Source organism: Hippoglossus stenolepis, chromosome 11, assembly GCF_022539355.2.
Source record: "Hippoglossus stenolepis isolate QCI-W04-F060 chromosome 11, HSTE1.2, whole genome shotgun sequence".
Lineage (NCBI taxonomy): Eukaryota > Metazoa > Chordata > Actinopteri > Pleuronectiformes > Pleuronectidae > Hippoglossus > Hippoglossus stenolepis.
In genome coordinates, this window is record NC_061493.1 from 21,856,381 (window position 1) to 21,878,819 (window position 22,439).

General features: G+C 42.9%; 4 protein-coding genes across 5 annotated transcripts; 2 read left to right on the forward strand and 2 right to left on the reverse strand.

Annotated features, from left to right (window-relative positions):
* Positions 1-1,362: 1,362 nt before the first annotated feature.
* On the reverse strand, positions 1,363-4,338 carry dnaaf6 (dynein axonemal assembly factor 6). Of its 2 annotated transcripts, none has more exons than XM_035170435.2 (6): positions 3,475-4,338; positions 2,864-2,927; positions 2,669-2,774; positions 2,445-2,541; positions 1,905-1,990; positions 1,363-1,671 (listed from the first exon to the last, which is right to left on the reverse strand). In XM_035170435.2, exons 1-6 carry the CDS (start codon positions 3,568-3,570, stop codon positions 1,542-1,544), a joined length of 579 nt encoding a protein of 192 aa, XP_035026326.2. In that variant the 5' UTR covers positions 3,571-4,338; the 3' UTR covers positions 1,363-1,541. The 2 variants fall into 2 exon arrangements, with proteins under 2 accessions (XP_035026326.2, XP_035026325.2); XM_035170434.2 differs by having other exon boundaries at positions 2,864-2,930.
* A 124-nt stretch (positions 4,339-4,462) lies between these two features.
* On the forward strand, positions 4,463-5,301 carry LOC118117835 (MICOS complex subunit MIC26-like). Its single transcript, XM_035170432.2, has one exon. It carries the CDS (start codon positions 4,501-4,503, stop codon positions 5,104-5,106), a length of 606 nt encoding a protein of 201 aa, XP_035026323.1. The 5' UTR covers positions 4,463-4,500; the 3' UTR covers positions 5,107-5,301.
* Positions 5,302-5,821: 520 nt separating this feature from the next.
* On the reverse strand, positions 5,822-8,740 carry eif3f (eukaryotic translation initiation factor 3, subunit F). Its single transcript, XM_035170431.2, has 8 exons — positions 8,584-8,740; positions 8,106-8,176; positions 7,439-7,518; positions 7,214-7,351; positions 7,025-7,116; positions 6,699-6,835; positions 6,361-6,474; positions 5,822-5,978 (listed from the first exon to the last, which is right to left on the reverse strand). Exons 1-8 carry the CDS (start codon positions 8,693-8,695, stop codon positions 5,901-5,903), a joined length of 822 nt encoding a protein of 273 aa, XP_035026322.1. The 5' UTR covers positions 8,696-8,740; the 3' UTR covers positions 5,822-5,900.
* A 1,182-nt stretch (positions 8,741-9,922) lies between these two features.
* Positions 9,923-20,478, forward strand: kcnj9 (potassium inwardly rectifying channel subfamily J member 9). Its single transcript, XM_035170430.2, has 8 exons — positions 9,923-10,060; positions 11,101-11,535; positions 12,796-13,009; positions 14,201-14,402; positions 15,582-15,774; positions 16,265-16,462; positions 18,188-18,318; positions 18,661-20,478. Exons 2-8 carry the CDS (start codon positions 11,232-11,234, stop codon positions 18,925-18,927), a joined length of 1,509 nt encoding a protein of 502 aa, XP_035026321.1. The 5' UTR covers positions 9,923-10,060; positions 11,101-11,231; the 3' UTR covers positions 18,928-20,478.
* The last annotated feature ends 1,961 nt before the right edge of the window (positions 20,479-22,439 follow it).

Below are 22,439 nucleotides of genomic sequence, written 5' to 3' on the forward strand. Positions count from 1 at the left end.
CATCTCACTGGTCTCCCTCTCACTGGTCTCACTGGTCTCTCCTCTCTCTGGTCTCACTGGTCTCTCCTCTCACTGGTCTCTCCCCATCATCCACAGACTCAACTCTATGAATGTTTAATTAAATGTGTTTTAATGATTTGCCCAAAGTCAAACACTTGTTTTAGCTGTGAGCAGAGGTGGAGGGAAATGTTCATTACTTGGTGGAAAAGTTTGGTCATTTACAGGAAAATTACATATTTTGGAGAGTTTGAAATGAAAGAAAAGCAAAAATTCACATTAGCTTTAATAATAGGTGGGAAAAAATGATAATTATGGAATGATAAATGTTTAAGATCCACCCACAGATTTAAGATATAATAGATATTGTTAGATCACCAGATTTAGGATATAGATCAGATATTCCTTTATTAGTCCCACTATATGGACATTTACCACGTTACAGCAGCAAAGTGAAATACATAATAAATGTGTTAAAAATACAATACAGACACTAGGAACTATAAGAAATATAAATATGTTCACTATAAACAAAATTCATACAGTGCAGCAGTATTGTATCTGATATGATATTGAGATGAATAGAAAATGATTATTAAACTGTGTATTTAGTTGAAATGAAATTGAAGTGAGATATGGTGCACGTGGTCGACTGGGAGCAGAGGCAGCAGGAGGAGGGATCCACCTGTGATACTCTGTCACTGAAGGAGCTGCCCAGTGCTGTGATCGTGTCCCTGCAGGGGGACTGGTTCTCCAAAAGAAGACAGCTCAGGTCTCATTCTCCTCCTCTGGGTCCAGGGGGTCTGTCCAGTCTCTTCCTGTCAGCTGTGGAGATGCTCATGACTAAAGAAGATGTCTTATACCACCACAGAGTCACAGAGAGGGTCTTCAGGAGCTTGTAGGAGAAGTGATGTTCAGGTCAGGAGTCAGTGAAGACATCAGTGTGTGTATCATGAAGTAGTTTGAGGTTTGAATCATCAGAAACTTTCACTTTCACATTCTTGTTTGACTGCAGGACATTTGAATTCAGAGTTGGCTGATTTAGTGAAAGTTACTCCTCCCTCTATCTGTGCAGTGTTTCCTGAGCAAACAACAATTCAGTTTTCATCCTGGAATTTAAATACATTTCAAGGTAAAGTTATGCAAAAAATGTATTTAAAAACTGGAGTTGCAAGTTACTTTGCAGATTCAAAGTTATCATGCATCCATCATATCAGCTGACACAGCCAGCGTATTGCAGGGGAGACAAACACACACAGAGACAAACAACCATTCACTCTCAGTTTAGAGTGTCCACTTAACAATACGTCAATCTGTCTTTGGGCTGTGGGAGGAAGCCTGAGAAAACTCACTCAGACACAGGGAGAGCATTTTTAATATTTATTGGAAAACCATCATACACGTAATAACAGCATGAACTTAACATTTACATGTGAGACTTTCAGGAAATCATTTCTCTTTTTTCTCTCAACACAGACAGTATATGTCTCCATCACTTCTTTTCTGTTTCCTGTGAATACTCATGGGGACATTCTCCTTCTGTCCTATTGCATGTTGATAAAATCCATGGAGCGTTTCACCACCAGCGTCACCTCCAGCTCCTCTCGCTCACTGAAGAATTGAGCTCTGCCCTCGTGTCTGTGGACGGCGTTTGGGAGATGGAGACCCAGTTTGCTGGAGAGAGGATGGAAAAAGACAAGCAGGTTAAAGAGAGGCGCACTGCCTGTAGTATCTGAGAGAGAAAGATGTTCAGAGCTGAGCAGAGCAGCAATCAAAGCTCTGATCGGAATATGTGAAGCTCTGATTAAAAGGAAATGTCTGGAAATTGGAGCGTTTGGTCTGAACTGCAGATACCTCGTCTCCGGGGGATTAAAAACTAAAGAGAACATTTTCAAAGCGTCTCTTACTGCTTTGGCGTCCGCAGATCAAGGAACTTCTCTTGTACATCCAGGACCACATCTGTTGCTTTAGTGTCTGGCAGTTTGATTTTCACCTGCGAGGAGGGAAAAAGTCAACCTCTTTAATATTTCACACAGTGCAGACTAATACTAAAGGAGTACGACATTTTTACTGGGGTTAAATATCCAAGCAATGCAATTTGCAAGGTCTGATAAAGAGTATGAAAAACCAGTTAAGGATGAAAACTATAGGGAAACCTTTTTAGTCTTTATTCAATCTGATTTTTAAACAATTACTCTATCTCTATTTCCCTACTTCATGCTGTTAAAGTTGTTTTTCTGTCTCCTTAACTTTTTTATACTGTTTATTACTTGTATTTCCCATAGTGGAGGATGAAAGTGAACTTTTAAAATGAATCCACTGAATCCTGCCCATATTCATGCTGTCGTTCCTGCTTCTCAATCATGTCTTTGTTCATTTCATCGTCAAACTAGTACATTTTGTAGTATATGCAAAAATCTCGAGGAGGTTTTTTAAGTTTGAAGTACCAGCATGGCTTCACAGCACATGGACGATGGATCCTTTCCACTCAAGCCCAAGAAGACATCCTCTGTCCCCACGCTCTGCTTCAGGATTATTTCATACCTGGACACCAAGGGTACAAGAAAACCATTAGTTCAGTATCCACCTCATTAGAATCGCTCCAGATCAGACAGAATCCAAAGAAAAAGCTAAAACAAGCACAGAGAGGAAAGTGTTGTGTTGCTCTCACTCAGGCTGCGGCCGCAGGTCGGTCAGATCATCAAACTGGGAGCCGTCAGCGACCTCCTCCTCGCTCCAGATATCTTTACTGTTCCTCTTCACATAGGCAGTGGTCACTAAATAAACACCAGCACACACATGAACAAACAGTTTGTAACTTGACTGTGTGTTACTATAACAAGAGTTAGTTTTTGGGGATTATTACCTTCTTTATCTTTTGTGGGTGGGGGACCAATGTTTCCAGGACCCAGCTGTGCGAGGGCTGTCCCCTTCTGTGGAGATGAACAGATGTTTTCGTCAACTAACAACTGTGTGCAAGTTCAAATCCACAAAAATGGAATCCAGTCATTCTGGTATAAGAGAGTTATATACAGTAAAACTATACTTATTCATCTATTTGAGACGTACACATGATAAATATTAACATGTCCAGTGGTGTGATGTAACTAAGTGGATTTACTCAAGTAAAATTACTTAAGTACTTTAAGACACTTTTACTTGAGTATTTAAATTTCTACTGGGAGCTTTTACTTATTTTACCTTGTTAGTTTTTACTTTGCAGATTAATTAAGATGCGTCGCTGTAAAATAACTAAAAGTGTAATAAGTAAATATGACCTTTGCTTCAATCAGCTGTGATGATAAAATGCTGCTTGTGCATTAATTCATCAGTGATAATAATCCAATAATAATAATGTATCTGAAAGAGGCTGCATTTCACTGATAATACTTTCACCTAATGCAGAAATGTACTCGAACAGAATATTTAGACAAAGTGGAAAAGAAAAGTGACTGATTCTTCGACCACTGAACTTACTTTGCCCTCTTCTTCTTCTTCATCTTCCTCCTGCTGAGTGGATAACAGAGCAGACAGAGCCTGTAGACTCTGAGCGGAGGAAACAAAACCCTCCATTAACAAAATTTACTTAATCCCAGAAATATCAACCAACGCTGTTTAATCCCGGATAATGAACCAGACGTAGAAACGCGTCAGAAGTGAGAAACACTGCACGCTGCTGTTGACGCTCTCCGTTTCCTTGGAGACGAGCAGGCTCCGGGGTTGTCACGGGAACCAGTGACGTCACAGACGAGAAGCAATGCCTTCCAAAAAATGTGCACGTGTTAAAATAAAAACACAAACGTTAGAAATAATGCATTGCGTACTAAAAATACAATATATAACTCGGAATATAAATAAATAAATATAAATAAACAGAGTGCTCATACTCATACACTTATCCATGAATAATTAGTGACAAAATAACTTCTAGAGCTAAATAACCGTGATATCCTTATAATTATGCCTTAATTAAATCCTTTATAAAAAATTTGAAGTTTAAAGTGTAGACCACATGGTGAACATTTAATGTAAATCGAATTAAAGTAAAAAGAAGCTTACCTCCTTTTGGCAGTAGGTGGTGCTATCACTATCACTACATACACACAATAGATCTGCTCAGGTCAAAAACACGTGGATCGGATAAATCTTTCACACAAGACATCAAAGGAATCTATGACCACTGACTTCAAAGCAAATTGAAAAATAATTCTTTGCCCAATTAATGTGTTATTTTATATAAATAATGGGTGGAATTAAATATTAAGTAAAAAAAACAAGTGTCAGTCTTTCACCTGAACTAAACTAAAGTAAATATAATCGATTAGTGTAATTACAATTGTGCCGTACTGTGCTCAGGCCATAATAACAAGCCCAGACAACTTTTAAGTCAATGGATGATATACATTATTAATATCTTTGTGGGACGTGCGGTCAGCTGAAAGGCGGAGTGGTTATTCGAGTCTCTCCCCGGACACCGTAGTGCACGTATGGCCCTGGGGGATCATGTTGAAGGTGACAGGCAGCGGTGTCATGCCGGGGACTCTCGGTCTGTTACCGGTCACCGTCCGTGCCGCCGCCGGTGACGGAGAGCAAGAGGCGGCGAGCTGCTCCGTGTTGAACCGGGACGAGCTGTCCCTGTACGCGGACCCCCCGCAGAGACCCGTGTATGAGGAGCCCGAGGCGGGTCAGCTGGAGCAGAGCGTGGCCTCCTTCAGGAAGCTGCTGGAGCCGCACGCCGCCTGGTGGCAGGGCACGTACAGCATAATCCAACCCAGAGTTCACAGCGTCCTCCAGCGAGGACACGACGCTTACTCCTACCTGAACGACCCACCGAAGGACTTCTACCCCCGGGCAGGGGTCATCGGATTGACCGGTGTCCTGGGGCTGCTGCTCGCCAGAAGCTCCAGGACCAAGAGGCTCCTGTACCCGGCCGGCCTGGTGACCCTGAGCACCTCCCTCTACTACCCGGAGCAGGCGGCCGCCATCGCCAAGTCCGCCGGGGAGTCGGTGTATGACCGGGCCGTGCAGGGGTACGCGGCCGTGGAGAAGATGCTGAAGCCGCAGAGCAAAGGTGAAAAGGCCGCAGACTCGGAACCGAAGCCCCGATGAGCGCAGGACGACCCCGCAGCCTCTCAGCAACAAGAAGCCGAAGAGCAGCTCCTCAGCCCGGCTCTAAACCGTGACTCTTTGCACTAAGCCTCATGTATCTCAGGCCTGTCACTGGGGGTTTGCCATCAAATGATGAACTTCTGCCACTGATTTGAATGTATGTTTATGTAGAGAATAAATAGTCTTACAATAAAATGTTGCTGGTCTTAATTCTGTCGAAGGTCACATGTCAATCAAGATTAATGTGAATCAACTATATCTGCAGCAATTTCTTTACATTACTTGATCGAAAATAAAGTTTAAAAACCATTTTGTCAACACTTCCTCCTTAACTTAAAACATTTAACGGCTCCAGCTTCTTAACAGTGAAAACTTGCAGCTAAATTAAACAGAATATCTTTGGAAAACAAGACAAAAGAAACAGGTCAATTTGTTCATACTTTTTGCTTATTGTGATTTTTTTACAATCCAAATAATCTATGAATAAGCAAAGTACAGGCTGAACACCACAGAGGCAGCACTACAAGGAGTTAAGTGTTCAATATGAGCCGTCTCACATATGACTCACTAACATTCATTCAACAAGCCAGATCAAATTAGCAATATATCCCTTCCTGTAAAGTTCATTACCCATGTGTGGAGACCAAACTGTGTTAGTTGTAATTACATTATTATTAAAGACAATACCTGGAACCCAAAGGGAATTAGAACGTTATGACTGTTTAACATCTTTATTCTTCATCTCAGTCAAAAAAAAAAAAAAAGTGTACAAAAAATTAAATAAAGAAATTCCCTCAGAGCAGCACCAGCTTCTCGTTCAGGGCAATCTGTGCTTGGGTCAGATTCGACAGGTAGGTCACCATCAACAGGTCCTACAGCGACAAAACAGAGCATTGACATTTTGTTATTACCGGGAAGTAACATGGGTAAAAGTGTAAAATATCCCAACAGCATTGCAAGGAGACAAAAGTTAAAGACTACACGGTGAATACAAGTGTCCTAACAACAGCTTTAACAACCACCGCTCCTGCTATTCAAACATAAGTGCTGGGTAAAGTGGGTCGAGAAACCGAGCGCCAGGAGAGGACTGAAACCAAAAATGCTTCCTGTAATCAGTGGGGGTGTCACTGTACAAAGAACAAGTCTGAGTGCAGCGATTAAAGAAAAACTGAAGGCTGACAGAGATGCACAACATCCAACGAGGAAAAAAACCCAGCAGCAACAGCAGATTTCCGGCAGATGACAAGAACTTACGTTGATGTTGGAGTTGAGCATGTTCTCAAAGTCCTCAGCTGGGATGGTGGGAACCTTGTTGACCAGGTCCATCAGGAAACGACCGACACTGTTATCTGCCGCCACTTTGCCAGACTGAGACAGATCGAACAACATTTAAAAAGGCGCTGTTAGTGTTAAACTTGAGTACTTCAAACAGATCTCCACAGAGACGTCGTATTACTAAATAATTAAAACAGCTGGAGCACGACCAGGAAAACCAACAGCAGCAGGTGACGTCTCATCTTTGGGTATGTGTTATATACATGGGGAGTGTTGGTGTGCTCCCTTACGGACACTACAGTAACTTTAATGCTCACCAGCACATCATCGATGTACGCAAGCATGGTGGTTAGCATGTCCTGCACCCGTGAGGCAGATCCAGCGACCTGGGACAGATCGGAGGTCAGCCCCTTGGTGCGACTGGGAGTCAAACGAGTCCTCTGGAGAAGGTCCACTGCAACAGAGAAGGACTGTTAAGTCTACTGAACTACTCAGAGCAAAGAAACAGCAAAAACTCAAGGATCGTTCATAACAAGAAACCACATGACAAATTGGACAAGGAACCATTTCAAGATCACAGATATTTCATCAGGAAGGATTTTGTTTACAAACTGTGATCCCAATTTATTCGGTGTATTCTTACCGCCTATCCTCTCGGTGTCAAACTGGACATACTTGACAGAAAGTGGGGTGAACATCACACCAACTGTCTTTCCTGGCACACCCATTTGCGCGCTGTACGTGGGAGAATGATGCACAGTCAGATTCACCATCAGTGGTAAATGCAGTGGATCATTCACACAAAGAGCCACTGACAGGAAGATCAGCCAACCTGACATAAGCGCGGACGTTCATCTTGCCGCTCTGCAGGGCTGTGTCCACGGTCAGGTGAATGGGGTTGGTGGCCTCACGGCTGTAGTACTCATGGATGAGCACTGAGTGTTCTGTGATGTCAAAGCCTGTGGCGTACCTGTGAGGAAAGATGTCTCTGTTAGAAAAGCTGTGTTTACCCCCTTAATACCGTCTTTGTAATTCCGAATCTGATTTAGCGACGCACCAGCCGATGATGACCTCAGTGGGTGAAACCCTCTTGTGGAGCTCGTACATGTTCTTGGCGAACTCCATGTCCACGGCCACCTGTTGTCAAAGAGGATTCAACCACATTCAGTGTCATCACAACTTGGCTGAACAAACAATATTTTCTTCTTTACTTTATATATTGTAGCTACTACTTCCTTTAAAAAGGTACCAGAAGAAGAGAACTGGGGTAATTATACATGTATACAAAATGTCAACAACTCATGATCATCCCTGACACTTTGATTTGTCCAATGATAGAAATCCACTGTCTTACAACTCATCCAGTACAGGCATGCTAGATGTTTATTATTCTCCTAAATACACAGAAGAACTGAATTGTTCTCCAAGGTGCTGGAACATTCAAACCAAATTAACTTGATAACGAACCTCCTGCTTCAAGACATTTACTGTTCAAACCATGTGCAGATTACCATCAGAGGCAACCAGTATAAATACAGTTATATTAATGTGAAGCTCAAAAGCTAATTATGTTGTCACATCTCTTATCTACCTCTAGTGTCCACAACACGTGTGGGAGTTCTGTGGATTGACTTTCCACTGGGCTTCACTAAATGTTGACCATGTAAAACAGGACACGTATAAAACTCACAACATCACACAGAATGATTAACTCCACAACGCACCTCATCCTCGGACTCATTGTGGGGAACAGAGAAGCAGTTGGTCACTTCAATCGTGTGCTTGTCAACAGTACCTGAGGAGCAGAGGAGACACAGGTTAGCACGAGTGCTGTTTGTATTTAGTCATCTTAGCTTGGTTAGCTTCCTAGCCAGGCAACAGACTAAAAATCATGACGAACTATCACTTGACGGTTCACGACAGCCATGATAACAACGTCCAGTCCCGGCTGCTTCGTGTTTTAACAACACGTGAGTGATGGAAATATACTTAATAAACGCAACTAGCTGGATTTGAACCATAGAACAGACATCCAGCTGTGAACGGGTGGAGCTGCTAGCTGTTTGGCTAGCTGCGCGCGGCTAACGCCAAGGCCAGCGTGCGTTAGCAGACGAGCTAAACGATGCTAGCGGCGCATCACCTGTCCTGACCGAGGCGGCTTCATCCACCGGGGGGGGGTGTAGGTTTAAACTCTCCGCTTACCCAGCAGGGTCCCGATCACACGGCTCGCTCCCTCATTTCTCCGCTCGTAAGAGTCGCAGATAGAAGCGAGGACGACGGGGTGAATTTTCACCACTGGCCCGTACACCGACATCTTGGAAAAGGAGGAAGGGAGACCGGCTTCAGCGATCACATATACCACCCCCTAGTGGCCGGAGGGCGAATAGCGGGTTTTTAATTTAAAGGTCCAGTGTGAAAGATTTAGGTGAAATGATCTATTGTCAGAAAGATAATGTAAAAATAACGTAGTGATGTTTTTAATAATCATCTATATTGTATGAATTGTTGTTTTATTTACCCTAGAACGAGCTCTTTATATTTAAATATACTTTATATGTACTTCTGGAGCAGGTCCACACTGAACCTTTAAATATATATTTGATCAAGTAACTGATACTAATGAGACAATGTGATCAGCATAAGTTGATGTATCAGGGAATAATATCGCTATAAATTACTTCAATCACCATCATTAGTATTTCTTATTATTCTTCTTTATATGTATTGTAATCTTTGATGTGTTGTATTTGATCTGGACCCTCAGTCTGAATTATACAAGTCGTCCTCATCACCAAAGCAGCCACACGTGATGACGTCCTTAGTGAAGAATCCAAACACATCAGTGATGACATTTATTATTCAGACGCAGGCTCCAGATAAAATACAACACAACATAGATTTAAATACATACAAAGAACAAATATATAAATACTCATGTCTAACATAAAGTAATAAGTACACCAATGCCCTCACATGAATGGTGATGTACATTACAAGAAAACCACATAACAACCAAAACAATAACTGAGGTTTATATCATAGCTTTAGTCACTTTGAGCACAGATTGAATAATTAAAGTCATCATGGTGTAATTGCATCACAGGGCCCATTTCCTCCTGTTTGACCTGTGAGCAGCTGCAGAGGAGGGACAGGAGGGAGAGGAGGGTCTCCTCTATGGTGGAGCTGAGGGGAGTGTGAGAGGAGGCAGGGCCGGTAGGGGCTGTTAGGGGCTGGGCTGATGACAGCAGCATCCTCCGCCGCTCGGTGGCTTCACACCTGACCGATGATGATGATGGAGCTCTCCGCGCCGCCGCCGGCTCTCCCCCCTGCCGCCACCATTTCGCACGTCCAGCGCCCGACACATGCTCCTCAAACGCCGCGCTCGTTCTGCGCTTGAGCCGTCGTGATGCTCCATCTCGCACCGGAGCGGGTTTTCGTTCGCAGCGCCTGAAGCCGAGCGGTCGGATCGAGGTGCTCTTTGTTTTTCCTGGAGAAGAAGAAGCAGCAGCAGCAGCAGGGAGCAGGAGCAGGACTGACGCTGCGTCGCTGCTGGCGAACACAAGACATGGGTGGCATCGAACCACGGCTGCAAACCCCGGGTCGCTCATGGACCATATTTTGGTTTTCCTCATGATACAACATCTGGTTTTATGCGTCTACAAGTCGCATCAGTGCGCAGGTAAGATTTGGTTCTTTCTCAGCCGCCTGACATTAATCCACGGTCCTGGAGCTTATTGGCTGCTGGCCCCTGATGGAGGCTATTTGTGATCCATCCATCAGTGCGTCATCTTGATTGTCCCCATCAGGCACCTCTCCCACTTTGTCCAAATGGACGCACATCATCCCGGGCTACAGAGCACCAGGACTCCATTTTACTGTGCAAACATTTCACACAGCCTGTCTCACTGCCCACATGCAGCACATATTTAACCCAGCTTCTCAGACTTGTGTGGGACTTATGTAAGAAACCTCAGCAGGCCTGTAGTATAAATCCACTACATTCAGTTTAGCAGTTAGAGCACTTACACAACACACACACACACACACACACACACATGCGTAGACCACACACACACTTACCCCAAGGCCTCTAATGAAACCATGCAAAGCAGTGAACGTGGCTGTAATGTGCATATGGCCCACAGTGCTGCAGGGTTAGGATTCCATTCAAAGATAAATCACAGATATATAAACAGTTACAAAACTACGCAAGATGAAATTTCTGAGTTTCTTTTTTCATGATGTACTCAGTTTGCTTTTCTAATGGGGGTGAAAGAGGCAGAGACAGGAAACCAAATCTGCTCCGGCAATGTATCTGAGGGGAAATTAAAGGGGTTGAAAATCTCCTTAAGTATTTTTCTGTTTCTTTTTCAAAACACAGGGATATGTAAGATTCCTGTGACCCTTTGGCTAATAAAGGATGTCTGCACGTTTTAAAAAAATCTTTGTCAGACGTCATATTTAGTTTCAAAGAGCAGCAAAAGAACAATGACTTTCTTTTTCAAAATCATGTAGTTTCAACCTAAATATGAAGACACAGCAAAAAGAGAAGCATAAAAAAACATTCAGGGCTTAGTTGTTGAATTAGATCCAGAATCTCCTGAAGTATTTTCTGTTTCTTTTCAAAACGTGTGCGTCAGAGAATTTTGGTGAAGGCAAAACAAAACAGCTGATCGGTTTCATGACTGTGTTCCGTCCTTGTGTTCTTCTCTATTCCAGGTTTCGTTCAAACAAACAAATGGTCCGATCAATAGCCACTGGACTGAGACTGCCGTAGGGAGGATACAAAAAAACACACCGACACACTTGATACACACTCACACTCACACACACACACACACACACGGGCCATGGCGCTGGAGAACTCTGTCTTCCCCTCCCGCCCAGAATCCCTCTCGCTCCCCGTGGAGGAGAAGGGGGAAGGGGAAGAGGTGGAGGTGGCCACTGAGGCCACCGCCTCCACGGAGGTCTTCAACCTATCGGAGGAGCTGGGCCACGTCGTCACCACGGAGACGCCGCTGTATCCTCCGGTCTTAGCGAAGGTCAACAGGTCGTTCCAGGCCAAGCTGGCCGAGCGGGAGGCCCAAGCCAACGAGCCCAGGAAGAAGACGCAGGGGGCGGAGAAGGAGAAGGAGAGGGGACGATTCGGGTGGGGTGAGTGACTCTGAATGTGACTTCCTGTCCTGGATGATGAACAGTGAACCTATTAAATGGCAATGAAGGTTGCACATGCATCATTATTGGTATGTGTCTGACTTCTCTAGAGACTGGGAGGTATTGATGGACTCTGCAGACCTTTTCTTTCTCTTCCCCATCTCGCTTGCACCAGTAGTGAATCTCCTCTAACCTGACTCAGGCTGCGGTGTTTCACTCTTCAAGGATTTCACCAGCCTCGCACATTTTCTTTGTCATTCGTCTTCGACACTTTCTCTCCTCTTTTTCAAACATCTTTCTGAAATCACAAATCACAAATCAAGCATAAACCTAAAGACAAAGGGAAATGTAGGATTTCTCAGATTTCTGTCTGTTTGGATGTCTGTTGTTTTTGCGTCTGTTTCCGCCAAACAACACGAAATTCCTCTTCTCTGCAACATCTTTGGCAAACATTAGGTTTTAGTGTCGCTGTCTCAAAGAGCAGTAAAAGAACAAGGATGCTTTTTGGGGACGATTCAGTTTGAATCATAATAATTTGAAACCTTTCATAGAACAGACACAAACACGGACATTTAGGGCTGAACCACCTCCTTTTTCAATGTAAGTGACAAAACACCGGAATGGTTTTTGTTTATTTCTGGGTGCAGCCACAGTAAAAAAACAAAGACCCCTCAAAGAAAATAAATCTTCGTGAATTCCCTCAGGGTTGAACAATAACTAAAGTCCAATGTTGTAGATTTTCTCCGTGTGTTTGAGGATGTTGTCCTGTCGCACTTCATCTGCTCTCTTCTCCTCACCTGTCTCTTTTCATTTCTTCGATCCCTTCTTCTTCTTCTTCTTCTTCCTCCTCTGAGCCCCTCTGCGTCTCTCTAAGTAGTCTTGTCCCCTGGCACCTCCCTGTGTTTATCCTCCCGTCTCTCTGTGTGCCTTCATTCAACTCGCATCCTCTCACTGCCGTCGGAGTTGCGGCTTCAAAGAGCAAAACTTTGCAGAAGTGTGGATGGGCGGCCTTGTGTGTTTTTGAAGTTTTTTGCGGGAGGTTTTCAAAGGCTTCTCTGAAACCTCGGGTTATGAAACTGAGACAGATGAAGATTTGTCTTCGACCTTGTCTCCAGAATAAACGTACCAAAGCTCAAGCTGCAGGTGTTTCCCACAAGAGCAAGACATCATTCATATGCCTCCGCCTGGCATGTTCCTGTATTTCTAACTCAATCTTATCCCTCCTTCATCTCATATGCCCCCCCCCCGTCGTTTCACCAGCTCGGACTCGGCGCAAGAGGCAGCGCTACGTGGAGAAAAACGGACGATGCAACGTGCAGCACGGTAACATGCGGGAGACTTACCGCTACCTGACGGACATCTTCACCACGCTGGTGGACCTGAACTGGCGCTGCTCGCTCTTCGTCTTTGTCATGGCCTATGCCGTCACATGGCTCTTCTTCGGGGCCATCTGGTACCTCATAGCCTACTGCAGGTAGGATTCATGTGCAAAGGATAGAAGTGTGTTTACTTGGATTTGTTTGTGTCTTGAACCATGAACGACCATGTCGATTTTTACCTCCGCTAATGAAGTTGTGTTTTCATCGCTGTTTGTACGTCTCTTAGCAGGATTACACAAAAACTACAGATATGATATTATTGAAACTTTGTAGAAGGATGGAGTATGGTCCAAGGATGAAACCAGGAACTTTAAACCATTCCATTAAGGGGGCGGATCCAGGAATTCTTTTGGGCTTTTTTTTAACATAGCACGTTTTCTAACAAGGGTTAGGGTTAGTTTGTGAATTTCCCTAACCCTTACCTTTTCTTGAGAAAGAAATCATACGTACTAATACCTGTTTTACACTGAGGTTAGCGGGTATACACAGGTTAGTTATATGTGGGTATACTCCTTTCCCCTTGCTAGTAGAGGAGTTTGCCTTCTTACCTTTGTTCCTCAACTCAGACGGGAGATGATGCAGCTCACGACATTTCTGCAACGAAGGAAAACGCCCCATTTGTTAGCTGGACAGGCAGATGACAACGCAGTATTAATATTACGCTGTATTTTATCACTTGGTGATGTCGGCTGGATCCTCACTCTAATTAGCTAACGTATTCGTCTCGTAAAATCCTGACCTTTTTATATCAATTACAAGCCACCTTAAGTGGTGCCAGAGAGCTGTCGCTGTTGCTGCATTTCCTTGGTCACCAACACGGGTCAATAAAAGTTATAGATTATATAAAATACTTAACACCACTTTCATTAATTAGCCCTCGCTGTCCGCATGAAGCCGTGTTAAACGGGAACATTAGTTCTGCAGACGCTAAGTGGAACAGGACTTAACAACCAGCAGATAAAGTCCAGATATTGCATGTGATGATATATATAATGGAAGATGTAGAGTTATACTGCACAGAGAAGACGTGACAGCTTAAAAGTAACGTTGACCATCGTGCTGAAAAGTGATGAATCGGATTACAGCTTGTTCATTACAAGAATTAGCTGAAAGCAGACGATAAATATAGATGGAGAGATGAGTCATCTCGTCATACACACTGTAAACTTCTCCACCTTCATTCTAAAAATATAAATCTTCTCACTCTTTTTATCCCACTTAACACCCACTTTGTCCCCCCCCCTCTCTCCTTCCCCTTTCTCTCACTTTCTCCTTTTCTATCCAAGGGGTGATCTGGACCATCTGGAGGATGAGAATTGGACGCCGTGCGTCAACAATGTCAACGGCTTCATCTCGGCCTTCCTCTTCTCCATCGAGACAGAGACCACCATTGGCTACGGCCACCGGGTCATCACTGACCAGTGTCCGGTGGGCACCATGCTGCTGCTGCTGCAAGCCATACTGGGATCAATGGTCAACGCCTTCATGGTGAGCACTGGGGTTGGTAGAAAACTGAGGGACAAAGAAATCTAATTTAGAAAACACTGCTGTTCAGTGATGAGACGAGACAGTACTTTGACAAATGTTTAACAGACAAAGAGGATCAGTATGCTTTATTGTGAAAATACAATATGGCCGTTAGCTTCCTGCATCTGACATCAGACTTAAGTCTTAAGAATTTAACTTATGTTAAATTCTGAATCAAATGTTTAATTATTCTGTAAGCCTTATTGAGACCAGCTTGCAATGGGATCACACCAGCTGTGATGTTTTCTGACCAGTGAGTACTCAGTAGTTATTAATACACCTGCTGTAGTACTCAAAACCACCTGATCACGTGATAGTTCCTGCTCCAGTATGTCTCTAGGACCATATTTTGCAATGACACAGTCAGTTGTATTTACTTAATCCTGCTAAATAACTAACAAACAAATGCTGATGAAAACATAACCTGAAAAGGCCAATTGCAAAATGTCAAACCTGCATCAGGAGCTCAGCCTTACGAAAAATAAAATACATTCAAAATTTGCTTTGAGATTCTCAGTCAGTTACGTCTCAGTTTAGATACCGAGTCTTTCTCCCGTCAGTTCAGCTTAATCCAATAGAAAACTGAATATACACACGTTTTCTTTATCGAGCGTAGAGAGAGAGAGAGAGAGACAGAGAGAGACAGAGATAGAGTGAGAGTGAATGCATGAATGCCATGCCGGCAAAATGACACTAATTCTGTGCAGATGAAAACGAAAAATGCTAATGCAGCGGACTTTCCGCACCATGTAAGCACTCTTTCTGATGAGGATGAATCCACACATTGACGTCCATGCAGAATCATGTTTATGCATGTATGTGAGCTGGAAACATGCCGTATTAGCACCTCATGCATACCGTGTGTGGGCTGTTTTACTATGCATGTTCACAAAATGACGAAGAGTATGAGGGAAATTCAAGTGTTCAATAGATATTTTTAGTTTAGCCTGTATTCAGTCGTCACAGTGATTATGTCCCAGCTGTTTGTTTATCTATAGTTCAGGACTATTCGGTTGTTTAGCTGATGTTTTAATCATGAATTCTGAAAAACAAGAGATGTCATTCATTTTTCATAAATCCTCTGCTTCTCCAGTTAGTGTGAATATCTCTTGGGTTTCATTTCCTCCCCCTCTTGTCCAGGTGGGCTGCATGTTCGTGAAGATCTCGCAGCCCAACAAACGAGCCGAGACGCTGGTGTTCTCCAAGCACGCCGTCATCTCTCTGAGGGACGACAAGCTCTGTCTGATGTTCAGAGTCGGAGACCTGCGCAGCTCCCACATCGTCGGAGCCAACATGAGGGCCAAGCTCATCAAGTCCAAACAGACTCAGGAAGGTGAGACATCTTGGATCTCGCAGGGCCAAAGCTCGCAAAGGGTCAACTGTCGAAATGTCGTATGAAGTGGAGGGCGTCTCGCCTCCGGAGTTTCCTGGTGGCCAAGACAACAGCCACCTTACCCGGCGGTTTCGAACAGCTCAGGACTATCGCAGTCCTCAGTCCCAGTTGTCCCAGCACCAGCCGCCTGTGTCCACGGGTCAAATGGTTGTGGACGACCGTGGTCTTGGCCGCCAGGAAACTCTAGAGGATAAAAGCCTTCAAACAACACACAACGTCACAAAAGTGTGTGTGCTGCCACTGGGAGTCTTCGCTCATAGCTACACAACCTAGATAATTAGCATTTAATAATGATATTGTTTCGTCTTTTATCTACAACCAATGATGACGTGATTTATGTGATTGATGTTTTAATCTGTCCAAAAACATTTTGATGAAGAAAATCTCTTCCTCCTTCCCTTTCCTCGCCTCCTTTCCTTGTGACCTTCAGGTGAGTTCATCCCTCTGGACCAGACAGACATCAGCGTGGGCTTCGAGACCGGCGATGACCGCCTCTTCCTCGTCTCGCCGCTGGTCATCTCCCATGAGATCGACACACATTCGCCTTTCTGGGACATGTCCCAGTCCCAGCTGGAGAAGGAGGACTTTGAGATTGTGGTCATCCTGGAGGGGATGGTGGAGGCCACTGGTGAGGACCGGGTTTTACATTGTTGTTAAGGGATGAGAACACAAACCATTTGTCTCCTAAATCATTGTCCTCAGTGATTCATGCTAACACAAGTTATTATAATTTAAAAACTGAGATGAAGAAGAACCTTTAGGTTTTCTTAATGTGAGTCATTTTAAAATACAGTTCATACATATGTGGTAGGTCTGTGTTAAAATAATCTTTAAATGCAACATAAAAAAAGACACAGAAGGAATTAATTTCCACGTTTGCATAAGAAATGAAAACGTGGACGATAAAAACAACACGTGCAACTAAAAATCACTCTGAACGGAATAAAAAAATAACTGTTGAGCTCAAGATGATTATATTTCAAAATGTATGATGCTACAGGCTACAAAAATAATACCATCAACAATATTTTTATTATGTGAGGGATTTATATCTTTTTTTTGTATTCAATATCATATAAAATGATATAAATACAACAGCTGAAGCATTCTATTGTATGAGAAGTAAAACCCTGCAATTTAATTTAACTGTGAAGTTACAACAGCCTCTATATTTCTGAACGCATGTTTTACTGCAACATGCAGGAATGAGCATTAGGGAATTAATCTTGCAGAGATTGTAGTAATACCATCACAGTTTTTTTGGTGAGTGCAGCCATTTCAAAACTGTCCATTAGAAAAATGAAATTCCTCTTTTAGGATGTCTGAGTTTAAAGCTGCAGTTTTGAGTTTCAGAGCGTCTCATCTGCTTTAGAGCATCGGGATGTTTTCATCAAGGGGGAAATAAACGTAAAAATATACACGCCTCTGCAACGGGAACAGCCTGTGGCCTGTGGCATTATGGATTCAGTCTGTACATACGAATCCTTTCATATTCGGTACTAATGTTCACTTTGACTCAACGATGACGAGATTAGAATTTGGTGGTCAAAGGTCAAAGTCCTGATGACCTAACAAAACCTTGGTCTTGTGAAAGCTACATCTCAGAAACACCTTGAGGGGAATGTCTTCAAATTTGGTAGAAATGTTCACTTGGACTTCAACAACTTTCTTGGTTTCTCAGAGAACTATGTGCATCTTTTAATTGAGTTTTAGTTTTACTAGACACAAAATCACTGTACATTTAAAACAGAGCATAACTCGTATCATAGATATTAGTCAACATCTTCAGATAGTAGACAAAGGATCTTTACAGATGCAATGGAAAGTTCACAATCCTCTAAAAATGTGGGAAAGCTTCTTCAAACCTCACGAACTTCAGCTGATTTCTTCTTCTTCTACCTTCCCTCTCATATTCCCTTGTGTCAAATTCATCCTGAGAGGATAATTCACTCACCTGCTCCTCATGTTTGGCAAGAAGTCAGTTAATCAGAGCTCATCATGATGCGTCTCCACGAGGTAAAGGTGGCCTCTTCGCCTACTCCGCATATTGATTCCGTCAGTGCTGTGGAGAGTTCCACAGAAAAGGCTGACAGCCATAACTCTGCTGCAGAGAATATTCATTTAAAGACAGCTTGTCAATGAAATTGTGACTAAAAACATCACACAGACATCAAAGTTCGTACAGACAATCCCACTTATATCTATATGATTTCTTTGAGGATCACTTCTTTGTGTGTGTGTGTGTGTGTGTGTGTGTGTGTGTGTGTGTGTGTGTGTGTGTGTGTGTGTGTGTGTGTGTGTGTGTGTGTGTGTGTGTGTGTGTGTGTGTGTGTGTGTGTGTGTGTGTGTGCAGGGATGACGTGCCAGGCGAGGAGCTCCTATCTGGCGGAGGAGGTGCAGTGGGGTCACAGGTTCAGCCCCATGATGTCTCTGGCAGAGGGATTCTTTGATGTCGACTACGGAGCTTTTCATCACACGTTTGAGGTAAAGTGTGATAAAGGCCGACTTAACGCTAATCACAGGGTTGTTTGATTTTGCAACCTGGGTGATCCGTCCAATGAGAATTAAGAATCAAGCCATTGGGCCTAATTTTGTGTCAGTAACGAATATTTAATATATAATAAGTATTTTCAGATTTATTTGAATCTTCTTTAGTATTTCTACCTTTATAAAGCAAGAGTTGAGTTTGCGTATGAAGAATTTAATTGTTTTTATGAACTTTGTTTTAAAGGAAACTCTCAGCTCTTTACACACAGTCACTGTCAACATCTAAAATTATGTTTTTGTGATTTTACCCACTCCGATGTTTCCCCCCTCCCCCCCAAGGTGAACACGCCCTCCTGCTCAGCGCAAGAGATCTCATTGGCTACGGCCAGACTTGACGCTCATCTGTACTGGTCCATCTCCAGCAGGCTGGATGAGGAGCCCACGCTGACCAACGAGGCGGCCAAGCAGCCGGACAGCGGCTCGGCCAGCAGCAAAGGAGGGGAGCCCGTCTTCATTGTCGGGGAGATGACGGACATTCAGGAGCAAACAGGACTGGGCGAGCTGAACGGCAGCGTCGCCACTGACCAATCGGAATCAGAGGCCTAGAACAGAGAATGTTTACAAAGACCTTCAGTATATCGCCACCACAGTTAGTGTTTGCAGGTCTTTTATTTCAAGGCAAAACGAGTAGTTTAGACTCAGTTCTGCAGTATACGCCATATCTTATGTTACCACATATGATTTTATTTCTTGATACCTTTGTCTTTTATTTCTATGTCGATCTTTGTTACAAGTGTATTGTATGTGTGCTCTTTTCAATTTGTTGTGTTAGCTAAAATCACCCTTGCCTATATAATACATTTAAATGACAATACTATGCTTCAGGTGGGGTCAACAGTAGTAAATCCAGAGGACCATAATATTTTAAACAGACAGAGGTTGGACCAAAAAGACAAAGTGGTTCATATGTGCAGAATTAAATGTAAGGATTGTTTAAATATAATAATATTTAAAATAGGTACAGTGCAAAGACACATTATTTTCACCTAGGCACAAATACCACTAGATAGTATTGAGATATAAACTGAAATTATAGAGAACTCAGCTTTGTTTAGATGAAAAGGTTGCTTATAGTTTTATTCCATAGGTTGTATATAAAGATGGGCGATGTGTCACAGAAATTAAGCCAAAAATATCCTGCAGACGAGTGCCGCCATTGTGCGCTTTTGACGTCATTTGGAGTCCGAGTCGTTCCGTCGATACACAAGCTCGACAGGTTGTGAGTCAGTCTCAGCTGTCAATCATCACCCAGTTTATAAAGCCTAAAATCAAAGCCTAAATATTTATTAATATCTCTGATACAGCCTACATGCACTCAACCAACTGTGTTTTTTAAAGCATCATTAACTTCACATATTTAGAAACAAACACGTAAAAAAATATGTGTGATAAGAACTACCTGAAATGACAAAAAACATCTTTGGGGAAAATTCATTTGACTTTTTAGTTTGGTCCATGTCCCATCCACTGACATGGAGGAGGCTGGGTTTTTGACCTATACTGCAGCCAGCCACCAGGGGGCGATCAAGATGAATCGGCTTCACTTCTGCTGAGCTGTCATGTTGTCCATGTTTATATACAGTGTATGATTTATTCTACATTAATCCGGTGTTAACAGGGGGGGCGAACACTAGCCCAGAAGTGTCAACTCTGCGAGAATCTTAATTGAGCCGCAAAAAAATATTTGGCCGACAAAACAGAAACCGAATCCAGTGAATTGCGGCCGGTTCCCTGCCCGGAGTATAAACACATCTTATCATCAGGAGACACCGAGTATTATGTTTGTTAATAACACGTATATATAGATTTGCTGACACTCCTCCCTGCACACAGCACATCATGGTGAGTAGGATCTAAAACCTTTAACCTAGAGACAAGTGTGTCTGTGGCTTTGTTTCACGTGAGATGTGTGTAGCACAAGGATTCTCTATCTTTTGTCCCCAGCCAAGTAGAAATTAAAAGCACAACAGTGTCCTGCTCAAACGCCTGCTTCTGCTGCTGTGTATATAAATACATGTGGCCATTTTTACTTGATGTTTTTAATATTATAAATATAATACATTGATTAGAATTAATAAACTATAATATATTCCAGAGCAACTGTCTCAGATTGTGTGGTGTTCTGAGGGAGGGAAACGTGGATAAAACCTGATTTATACATGTTAGCATATGTACAGTTACTACAATTGATAAGAATTGTTACACATTCTGACGCCATGTGATGGGGATGATAAAAGTTTTATAGCCTCTAGATGAGCAGATAGCAATATGTGGGGTTTTCCTGTTTATCATATCCAACAGACCCCAATTAAATATTCAGATCATGTATAAATACTAAATAAAAGTCTTAATTAAAACTTGAAAGAGAACTACAGAGGTACCGACAACAGTGTTAAGGTAAGAGTCCCTATATGGGGAAATGTTACAGCAGCGAAAGCTTCAGTAAACAAGTCATAAATAAATAAACATGCATATATAAGAATAAGGAGATAAAAAAGAATGGCCATGTCAGCTTTATGTAATTGTATTGGATTATAGCTGCATTTACATATGAGCATCCAGTTTTTATATAGCTGGGTAGTTTATACTGATGATCATATCATTTAAATACAAAATCTAAGAATGAAAAGTAACTATCGTCAAGTAGAAAGCATAATATTTACTCCTGAAATGTTTTAGTATAAAGTAGCATCTACAAGTATCTGATCATTGTATTGCACTGGAGTAAATGTACTTAGTAATTGTGCACCACTGGCAATTTGCACGGCTCCATCAATCTCTCCCTCTCTTTTACCTGTAATAATCTGCCCAGGCACTATCTTAATTGGCTTCGCTGCATTTGAAAACACACATTTCCCCTCACATTCACGATCATCAATCACTAACTATACATGTAAGCTCACAGTTTGACTTATAGCCCATATAAAACTTTTTTTATCTACACCAGGTCTGATGTAAAGCCTCACAGCGCCCATGCGTCTCGTTAGAAATTCATGGCCGGATCTCGGCACCAGCAGAAGTCAGCATATTGGGTTACTAGGCAGAATGTTGGCTTTTCGAAAAACCAAACGTCTTTCCCTGTTTTGGCTGCTAGATGGCGATAAAGATCCCGCGCTCCCTCCTCCAGCCAGTCACACGGCCCTATTGGTGTGTAATGAGATGGGGTCCCCGGCTCAGCTGTCTCCTAGGCAACCAGGGCTGGGGACAGGGAGAGGGCAGAGTGTGTGTTGATGTGTGTGTGTGTGTGTGTGTGTGTATGTGTATGCATGTGTGTTAATGTGTGTTTGAACTGGACTTTCACGACTGATGGGGGAGTTTATGAGGATTGTCAGAGAGAGACATTTGAGTTTGATATTCGTGTGAGAGCAGATGACGCTGGTGATGCACGGCGGTGCAGCTGGAGAAGGACGAATGCCCTTGACACTGAAACACCAGGCGCAACGGATACTGACATTTTCGTTTTGTTTTTTACCCGTCACAATAAAACCGGCCCAAATATCACAAAGATCTACGAGTGGTGTTGTCAAAATAAATCTTATTTCGGTCCCTAAAAAAGGATGAAGAATAAAAGCGTATTTCTAGAGTTAACTAGAAATACACTGACTTTAATATGAACCTCAATCTAAAGCTGGAAACGTTCAGCTTCAGCAGACGTGACGTTGCTTTTAGCTCTCGCCTCACGTTTTTTGGTTTGGGAGTTTCCAGCGATTTTTCAGTTTGCCACAGAGTTGAACCCCATGTGCCATTTCCAAGTTCTAATTATGATTTTAATGAGAGGCTGTTTTTGCACGATCCCCGCTGAGTCGAAATCAATGCTTCTCTCGATGGAGGGAAGTCATGTCAGTTTAGTTTCAGTCTGGGAGGCAGGTGGAACGAGGAGGAGAAGAGGATGATTTTAAAAATAGGACAAAGATAGAAAGAAGAGCGTTCACCATACACAGCAAAAAGCAAAACTGATGGCACTGGCAGTTTAGAGAAACATCGGATCAATAGTGGGTCATTGTTGACTAGTGATGTTACAGTCAACGTAACATCACTAGTCAACAATGACCTTTAGT

Bases quoted from the DNA above. Each gene is read 5' to 3' on its own strand.
- LOC118117835 (XM_035170432.2), top strand. From the start codon at position 4,501: ATGTTGAAGGTGACAGGCAGCGGTGTCATGCCGGGGACTCTCGGTCTG.
- dnaaf6 (XM_035170434.2), bottom strand. From the start codon at position 3,570: ATGGAGGGTTTTGTTTCCTCCGCTCAGAGTCTACAGGCTCTGTCTGCT. The intron at 2,775-2,863 runs GTAATAATCCCC...GTGTTTATTTAG, and splicing joins ACCCACAAAAGATAAAGAAG to TGACCACTGCCTATGTGAAG. The intron at 2,542-2,668 runs GTGAGAGCAACA...CTTGGTGTCCAG, and splicing joins GACCTGCGGCCGCAGCCTGA to GTATGAAATAATCCTGAAGC.
- eif3f (XM_035170431.2), bottom strand. From the start codon at position 8,695: ATGTCGGTGTACGGGCCAGTGGTGAAAATTCACCCCGTCGTCCTCGCT. The intron at 8,177-8,583 runs GTAAGCGGAGAG...TCTGCTCCTCAG, and splicing joins TGTGATCGGGACCCTGCTGG to GTACTGTTGACAAGCACACG. The intron at 7,519-8,105 runs GTGCGTTGTGGA...CTTTGACAACAG, and splicing joins ACAATGAGTCCGAGGATGAG to GTGGCCGTGGACATGGAGTT.
- kcnj9 (XM_035170430.2), top strand. From the start codon at position 11,232: ATGGCGCTGGAGAACTCTGTCTTCCCCTCCCGCCCAGAATCCCTCTCG. The intron at 14,403-15,581 runs GTGAGCACTGGG...CCTCTTGTCCAG, and splicing joins CAATGGTCAACGCCTTCATG to GTGGGCTGCATGTTCGTGAA. The intron at 15,775-16,264 runs GTGAGACATCTT...TGTGACCTTCAG, and splicing joins GTCCAAACAGACTCAGGAAG to GTGAGTTCATCCCTCTGGAC.